General features: G+C 53.2%; 2 protein-coding genes; one reads left to right on the top strand and one right to left on the bottom strand.

Annotated features, from left to right (window-relative positions):
- The window catches only part of CHC_T00005752001 (hypothetical protein), a 2,923-nt gene extending 391 nt beyond the window's left edge, over positions 1–2,532 (top strand). The window contains 2 exon segments of the mRNA XM_005717344.1: positions 1–1,286; positions 1,287–2,532. The exon segment at positions 1–1,286 is cut by the window's left edge and continues 391 nt beyond it. Coding sequence (XP_005717401.1) covers positions 1–1,286 — 1,286 coding nt within the window. The 3' untranslated portion in view covers positions 1,287–2,532.
- A 5,297-nt stretch (positions 2,533–7,829) lies between these two features.
- CHC_T00005751001 (hypothetical protein) lies at positions 7,830–8,566 on the bottom strand. Its single transcript, XM_005717343.1, has 2 exons — positions 8,243–8,566; positions 7,830–8,174 (listed from the first exon to the last, which is right to left on the bottom strand). Exons 1-2 carry the CDS (start codon positions 8,564–8,566, stop codon positions 7,830–7,832), a joined length of 669 nt encoding a protein of 222 aa, XP_005717400.1.
- Between the last annotated feature and the right edge of the window lie 258 nt (positions 8,567–8,824).

Genomic DNA, 8,824 nt, shown 5'->3' with positions numbered 1-8,824 from the left:
TCGCCGCCAATGCCTCAAACCACGTCACCGCTCCCCTCTCCCAACCGGCTCCCGTCCACAGTGCACCCGCCGTCCGCCATCCTCCAATCGCACAGACACACGACATCCAAAACCCTACCCCCGTGCCCATCAACGACATTCTCGACCATCTGCTCACCGCTGCTCCTAACGCCCAGCAACAACATCTTCAAACAACTGCCCCTGCCCCTCCTCCGGTTTCGGTTTCCGTCCCGGTTTCTGCGCCCCCTGTGAACCACCCTCCACCCATGAAGCCCATCACGCAAATTGAAAACGTACCCGCTGTCTGGTCCCAACCGCAATCCTTCCCCTTCCCTCCAGCCACGTCGCAACCTTCCTCCATCCTGCGCCGTCCTGCTCCCCCTGCCCAACCAACTGTCCCGGATCCTGGCGTCGCTGCCGCCGCCGCCGTTGCCGCCGCTGCTGCTGCCGCTGCCGCTGCCGCCGCCCCCTCCTCCTCAATTGAAGTCGCACACCTCCAATCCGCCGCCCTCCCGCAGCGACAAATCTCCCAAGTCGCCCTCCTCGCACACCCGCAAGCCCAGCCCCTCGGCCAGCACTCGCACAATCCCGTCGCCTCGCGGCCGCTCCTTCACGCAAAGCAGCAGCCGCAGCTTGTTGTGTCGACCGACGAGAAGCCTGTCGCCAACCGGAACAACCTCACTTCCACACCATCGCCACAAACGCAGCCCGTGCCGCTGCCTGTGCCTGCGCCCGTGCCGACGTCGACTCCGTTTGTCGCACGCACGACGCATGTACGCTTTGCGCCGCGCGTTTCGACGGACGACCCAGGTCATCCACAAACCAGCCAGGATAGTGTCGCCACGACGGCCCCCGGGCTCGAGGGCGAGGACGATCAGGAGCAGCGCAAGGCCATGCGCGCGGAGAGGAATCGACAAAGCGCGGCGGCTAGCCGCGAGCGGCGGAAACACTACATCAAGGAGTTGGAGAGGAGGGTGGCGTTGCTGTCGAAGGAGAACGCGACGTTGCAGTGTGGACAATTGAGTTTCATTCGGGAGCGTTTGGATGAGGAATCTCGGCTCGTCGAGGAGAACAACAACTTACGGAGGGATCTCGAGCAGAAAAAGAGCGAGATCACTGAACTGGCAGGAAAGCTTGCGGATCTGAAATCTGGGGACGAGACTGAAACGAAAACGCATGCGACGACTTGGGATGGCGCTTTGTGGCGGCGGCGGCGGAAAGGAGCCGCGATCACGGGCTCGCTGACGAGGCCGTCTGTTCAGGCTAATGTGCCTTGGAAGGAATGACTCAGTGGGGCGACATCGCTTTGCTCTACGTGGAATATATCGCCGTTTTTAATGGCCTTGCTCACTGCGTGTCCATTGCACCCTGCGATGTTGTTGCCAGTCGGCGGCCCTACAGTACTGTACTGTACACTGTCAGTGCTTGTCGATTTGCACATCCTGGCGGTCTTTTCGTCGGAGATTGTGTTTGCGTACTTGTTGCAACGTGGCGAAGAAGGTTGTTATTGACGAGCGAACGAACTTTGCGTTGTACTACTGATAGCGGTGATGCCTGTTTTGACATGCTCATTTAGGGGGAAGTCAAGCGTATGTCACAGCGATCATGGGATTTGTATGGCTCTGGCGTCCTCTACGTGCACAAATAGAAATTTGATTGCAGGCCGAGCAGTGAATTGGTTTTCCTGTACATATACAATGAAAGCAGCATGATTAACTTCATGGATGAGCATGGCGAACAAGCAGGCTTGTTCCCAGCGATATGAAATGCGTGTTTCGACTTTTTGATTCTGGTACAGTATTGATGCGACACTGTATGACGAAATATACGTGTAGGTGTATATCTTTTCAATGACGTTGGTACGCTTGCGGTCGTTTACCGTCTAAAAGCGATAGGGTAAGCAGCAAGGTAAGGAGTTTCTCTCAGCAGGCAGTATGGCGTGGCACGTTGGGACACAAGACTATTTTTCTCACAAAAGGGCTTCAAGTTGCGAATTTCATGAGCCCACTGCATCAAATAGGATCTCTTTGTGGTTTCCGTTTGCGGATGCGATTCAGACATGCACAAGCAGCGGCACCAATTTTCCGCCCCGTTCTAAAAGGCGCCGAGTGTTTTAAGGTAAAAAGGGACAGCCTACTTCCCGATACTTTTCTCTCTGGTTAGTCGAAAGTGGACGGGAAGCGGCTGAATGCAATCAAAGAATGAATCGCGCAAGCTTTTGCCCCCTTGGGGACATGTTATTAGTTGGAGATTTGAATATCGAATACACCTGGCTACAGTTGCTACGGTACAGTGGGTGTAGGTGATCTTTGCTGCAACATGCTTCAGTATGAGGACCACAGTACAGTTCGCAGAACAGAATGTCTTTTTCATTTTGGACAATCGCCACATGACTTGCTGAATTCCACGCCTGTTTGTGGTGCAAGTGTAGTTGATCAGTTGGGTTAGCCGGCATTACTGGGGCAAACCGTTCGGTTTGTTATGCAAATGAATAAACTAATGTTCACTGCAAAGCTGTAGCTGACTTTTATTCCGTGTTGAGTCATTGTCATTCTTTCGCTATGAGCTAGGCCAATGCAGCTTTATGCTCTCCATCGTCTTCCGTCTAGCTCAGAAAGATGCCAGTGTCCACGTTGAGAAGAGAGAGAATATTTGCAATAAAGGTTACATTCACTCTCCCGTGCATGCCATAAAAAAAAAGGTATTCCAGATAGTGAAGATGAGTTAGAAGAATTTATTTTTCATAGTCTCCTTTCTATAGTGAAGACTAACCAGGAACGTTGTCCGTAAAATAACGCGTTGTTTTTTTTATTTGGCCACAAACTCGCTGGACGTAAAGTAAACCCGAGTTTGAAAAATCCCACCACGAGTTTTGCGGACTGACCTCCAGCAAGGTACCTGCCCGCAACAAACGCAAGTCTGGTACATCGTTGTGCCGTCCGACGGATCACGTGCACCTGGGCGAATAATCGCTGAAGCGAATATTGTAGCTCGCCACAAGGATAGAAAGGATGTCAGTCGAAAGGGCGATGTGTTTCGTCTTGTTGACAGGCTGAGGGGGGCCGTTTGGAGAGGACCGCTTTTTAGAGCCTTCTTCCTGTCTCTGTTCTGCGATTGCTTTGGCGGCATATGTGGCAAATCTTGTGGTGCTTTGATCCGTTGATGGACTCTGGGTAGGTGAAGTGATAGGGGCGTCCATGACGCAAACCGGTACGACCCGTGCAGTATCCCGCTGAGGGTGACCCCACCGCGGACGAAAAACCTTGCCCAATTTTCCAACCACCAAATTTTAGACCATTGGGCAAGATTGGCATACCCCACCGCGCCTCTACCATTCCCAAAGTTTGGAAATTGCGCAAGATTCTCGTCCAAACCAAAAATGTTTGGGCAAGATTCTTGCCCAAACCCCGTTTGGGCAAGAATGTTCCTAAAAAACAGTGTACAAATTTAACAGATTTTCATCGTGCTGACAGTTCTACTAAAAGGGACGTCCACTTTGGTAGAACTGTCAGCCTGTACCGGCAGGGTGCCCAGACATTTGGCGGTGGACGCCAGAGCACAGTCGCAGATTGCGCTTTTCTCTCTTCAGCGCCATCTTGCCCCAGCGTCAAATGGCGGAAGCACCTGCCGGTGGCAGTGTTCAAGCGCCTAGGGCACGAAGCAAAGGTAAGGGTCTGGGATGGTCTAGCACGGAGAATCTGGGACTGTGCGTCGCGGAGAGTCTGGTCTCAATGAGCAACGAGAGAGGCGCCTCTATGACAGCCGCTGCGTATGGGCGGCGGATCCAGGAAAGTTTTTGCAAGGTCTATACCATCTGATGCGTGCACCGTGTTCAATACAGGATGCGCGCGTGATGTTCGACGCTGGGCTGGACTCTCTCCGCAAACCTGCCACAAACAGTTCTCCAAAATCAAGACAGCTTGCGTGTTGTTTGACAGCTTTATGCCGAGACTAGAGGGAATGAATCTCACAGGAGGCCCTACAAGGGAAGATCTCATCCGATGTGCAACGTTTGCGTACAACGAAAAGGAAAAACCGAAGTGCTACAGCAGCAGTAATGTCACAGGTTTACGTCGTGCTACGAACCCCAAATTACCGTATCGGGAGGCCATTTCCCTTTCTCGAGTGCCATGAGAGGATGAAAGCAGAGAATGCTCTTGTACTGGACGCTGGAGGGGACGAAATAGTGGGGCAATCTACTTCAAGACCAATTGCAGACGTTGCTTTCGAAGACGATGAATTAAGTGCTCATGATGTTGTGGACGGCAGTGATGCTGGGATTGGAGCTGCTGCACATAGTGAATCTGCCGGTTTTTCTGCTACAAAACACGGCGATCGTGCAAGACCGCAGGGCACGAAATCAGCCAAGAAAGCCAAAAGGGCTTCTCAGAAGTGCAAGGAGAGCCCCAAAGAAGACTCTGATGCAAAAGCAATAATGCAAGTTGCAGAGTCAAGCGCGAAGCTTTCTGATATCTACGAAAAACCCCAACAGCATAAGTATCACCTCGCGAGTCGTGATCTCGCTCTAAAGGAGAGACAGCTCGAATTCGACAAAATGAAAGCACTTCTCTCACCTCAGGGCAGCCTTTCAGCTGATCAACAAAGCGAGATTGCATCTCGACTGTTCAACAGTCTTCGGGATTGCAGCGCAGAAAAATTTCCCGGTGATGCTAACGCCGACTTGCCTCCTGGCAGTCAGAGGGGAAGAAAGCTAAGTGGATTGTTTCGTGATGACGACGACGATGATGATGTTGAGAAGCCAATCGACAGCAGTTCAGATGTGTAGCACCATATCATCAAAGCCTCTCATCTACTCATTGTTCTTTCTGAGCGTATTACATTCTAAACAATGTAACACTTGATCTCACCCATCTTCCGACGCACGTCCCTTTTTCTGTCTTTGTTAAAAATCAGTTTTCTCTGGGCTTTTGTCGGAATCCTACTGGTACACGTGCACAGCAAGCAATATAGGACGAGGTCAGCGATTGCTTTGTTCAAGATTAGAGAGAGGTTAGTTCGGCGTGCCGGAGCCAAGTCTGGTGGGGCTGAGGCTGGCGGGGCTGAGGGTGGTGGGGCTAGATAAGATGGTTATAGGGAGGTGATGGGATGGATAGGACGGGCTGCGGGGCCGGCTTTTAAGTTGTTCGGGGGAGAGGGGGGAAAGGTTGGTTTGCTGGCGTACAAAGTTTCAAGGCTCGTGCTGTGGTCGGTAGATGGAAGATGGAAGATTGGAGTCCGGATGCAAAGGTGCAGGGATGAAATTTTGCCGACGGCTGGAAAACGAAGCGCGGCTCCCCCGGCCGTTGTGGGGGCATGAGCATGATCATAGGCATGAGCATGAGCATGAGCATTGTATGTAGCGGGGGCAATGTCGACTTGTGCCGGTCACTGCGGGAAAGGGGGGTGGAAAGAGAGTAGGGGAATGTGCGTGGGTTCGTGTGTGTATATTATGGTAGAGTAATATATGGCCGCAGTGGGCGGCGTGCGGAGCGAAGGCGTGTGCAGAAGGCTTCGTGTGTGTGTGCGTGTGTTTGTGGCCAAGGTATATCGATGAGCAAGACCAGGAGAGAAGGAGGGCCGTTGCCGGACGAAGGAACGAGAGGAATTTTGACGCGGTATCAAGTCCCAATCGACATCCTCTATTTTATTGAGGAGAGAATGCAGTTCGGTATCTGCATCAGCACCGCCCAGGGGAACCGAATAATCGAGGCGTCGCATGAGGCTGATGAGCTGGGGAGGCAAGTACCACAACCTCCAGCAGTCGTAGGTCTCCCACAGGAGGGTCACTGCCACTTTGGTACACCACTCTGTGAGGAAGACTACCCAAAGGCCATGCCGAGGATCACGTAAATACCTTCCGTAATACGTGTACACAGGGCCGAGCTCAGCCCAGAAGCCTTGGCAGACCTCAAATTGGCTCCACCACGACGGAATACGTTGATAACGATTCGCGTAATGGCACCTCGCGATTTCGCGCGCCTCCAACATCTGGTAGGCCACAAAATAACCAGTGTCAGAACGAATACGGCGTTCGAAGCGCACTGTGTGCTGAAAGAAGGGGATGGTACCCCGCTTAATAAATCGGAAATCAGCCGGAATTATGGCGTTGGTCCACAGCATAGCGTCGCCCGAGACGGTCCGTTGGTTGAACCAAAGGCGGATAGCTTCACGAGGAGGGTTATCGGAGGTCCAGGCCAGGATGTTATCGAGGTAATACCGCTCGCCATCGGTGCGAAACTGCCACGTGTCACAACCGAATTCCTCAGGGATGAGATCCTGCGTCAATGGCAGCTCAAGCCTGTCGCACACAGCGGTCATGAAGCTGGTCGATAACACCGCACGACCACGAGGCGGAGTGTGACACAAGATGGAGGGAGGAATGGCGATGCGAGCCAACCAATCGTAAGACCGGATAGCTTGAAGAGGGATTTGTCCTGGAAGCATACCGGCGCCGTCGGCGAACGAGTAAGCAATGTCATCGAAGGCGCATAAACCGATCACAGAGAACCATTTAGCGGAAGCAAAAAGCACAGGATTAAGGCGCATGGCCTTATCGTGGAGCTCCGACGCAGCAGGGTATCGACGCGAGGACGGAGCGTTAGAATCGGAATCAAGGTGGCCAACAGGGCCAGCATGTTGGGAATCGGGGGGTAATCGAGGGATGGAAGGAAGACCTAGAGGGTCGTGGGAAGTGGAAGAAAAGCCCGCGCCGTAGCGCTTGCGTTTGGTACCACCACTCGAATGGCTCGGGGATGAAAAAAACGTAAGGCTTGTCTTGCTCTTGCACTTCGGCAGGTTACCGGAAACGGCGATGTACGGGTATGAGAGAAACGGCGAGGAGCTTATACGATGGCGGAGCGGCGTACAAGAGCGCTCGGAAGGGGGATATGTAGTGCAATAATCGGCTGCACCGTGAGGGGGTGAAAAGAAAAGGAATTGAGGGGTATGACAAAGTGGGGGGGTGACAAGTGAAAATTATTTCACTTTATTATTTTAATCATTAATTTTAATTAGTTGCATATTAGTTATTTAACATTAGATTAGATCTAGGATCTAGCGCCGAGAGCTACTGTAGTGGCTCCAGCGGGGCGATATATACCTTAGCCCTCTGACCACCAAGTCAGTAAAGGTAACCCGAGTTGCTAGAGTTGAATATCGCCTTGGTCGAAGTCCGTCTTTCCCAAGACGCTCCCTTTTACCACAGATTACGTTATCCTTTGCGCTCGGGGGTTCCCTTTCCTTTTCCTTTATTTCACCTATCCATTTCTATTTCTATCTCTATTTCTATTCCCTTATCTTGTGTTGGTTGCACAGTGCCTGATTGCGATCTGCATTGTGACGACTGGAGTTATCGGGCTCTTGCGTTGGGTCTTTTGTTTGTTGTTGGTGCCATCGGTTTTGGTTGCGACCGGACCGGTGTAGGTGTCTTAGCCATTGGGCGACATGTGGGTGTAGCGCTGCTACTTGTTCACGTCCACCGACGCAGGCTGTTGCGACGACGTCTCCCTCGAAGGTCCTGTTGTGTATACAGGACAGTGTTGGTTCCATCGGATACAGGTTGCGACCGTTCCGGTGTCGGTACTTTGCCATCGGGCAGTACGGAGGTGTAGCGCTGCTATGTGTGTGCTAATTCCCGTCGGGCTGCGTTGCGACGCCCCCGTCGAAGACCTTATACAGGGTATAAGGTGTATCAGGCGCTCAGCGAGCATTGGCTTTACGACCCATCGGACCCGGCTTCTTAATCACCGCCCCGAACTCGCCGAGCAGCTGCCTGTACAAGACTCTACCACCATTCGTCCCGGGCCGGGCATCTTCCTTTTGCCCCCCTATCAGGGACTTGAGCTACTGTGGGCCGCAAACCCACTTAAAGGGAAAGGGAGAATCGGACACTCCGTAGGGCTGTGCCGTCGGCAACTCTTGTTGGTTGTTGTTTGTTGGCTGTGTTGTTGCTGGACCGTTAGACCCTGGTTCCGGCCTGACAGGCACATTGCACTACAGTGTTCCGTTACAGTCTTTGAGTAGATGATCACATCATACAGGTAGACCAGTGCGGTTTCCCATTTTACCCGCGACAGTATAATGTCGACGGCCCGCTGGAAGGTGGCGGGGGCGTTCTTCAAACCGAACGGCATGCGGAGGAAACGGTACAATCCGCAGTGCGACGCGAACGTCGTCTTGTCACGGTCCTCCTGGCGATTTCTACGTGCCAATACCCGCTGTTGCAATCCAGCGTGGTAAAGACAGTAGCGTCGCCGAGGGAATTGATGCACTCGTCCATCCTCAACAACGGATAGGAATCCCGAACGGTAACTGCGTTGAGCGTTCTGTAGTCGACACAGAACCGCATGGTACCTTCCTTTTTACGGACGAATACTACAGGGCTTGCCCATTCGGCCGTGGCGGGTTCGATTACCCCTGCCCGTAGCATGCGGTCGATCTCTGTTTTCTCCTTTTCCCGTGCGGTTGGTCCGGCAGGGTAAGGCGCCTTGTAAATCTGGCGAGCACCAGGCTCGAGCTCAATGCGGTGCTTCGTGGCCCCGATTTTTCCCAGTTGGCCGGTCCACATCCCCCTGAATTCGGACAGTACCTCGAGGACCTCCCAGCGTACCTCCTCGTCCTCGGCACCGATGTGGACGTCCTCCTGCCAGGCGTTCGGGTTCTACTCAGGGGCGGCGGTGTCTTCGGGTTTATCCGTTCCAACCGTCCCGAGGGGCGCCTTGGGCGGCGTGGCTTGTTCAGACCCGCCCTTGTCCGTACGGTTGTCGGGGGCTTCTTTCGCGCCATCCTTTGCGGTTGAGGGGTTGGAATTAAATATCCCTCCCCC

The sequence above is a fragment of the Chondrus crispus genome, genomic scaffold (genome assembly GCF_000350225.1).
Source record: "Chondrus crispus Stackhouse genomic scaffold, scaffold_310, whole genome shotgun sequence".
NCBI lineage: Eukaryota > Rhodophyta > Florideophyceae > Gigartinales > Gigartinaceae > Chondrus > Chondrus crispus.
Note: the sequence above shows the minus strand (reverse complement) of the source record. Positions and strands in the feature narration are given on the sequence as shown.

Coding starts and splice junctions, on each gene's coding strand:
- CHC_T00005751001 (XM_005717343.1), bottom strand. CDS start 8,566: ATGTGGACCGGCCAACTGGGAAAAATCGGGGCCACGAAGCACCGCATT. Junction 8,175..8,242: donor ATTCCCTCGGCGACGCTACT/GTCTTTACCACG, acceptor GACCGTGACAAG/ACGACGTTCGCGTCGCACTG.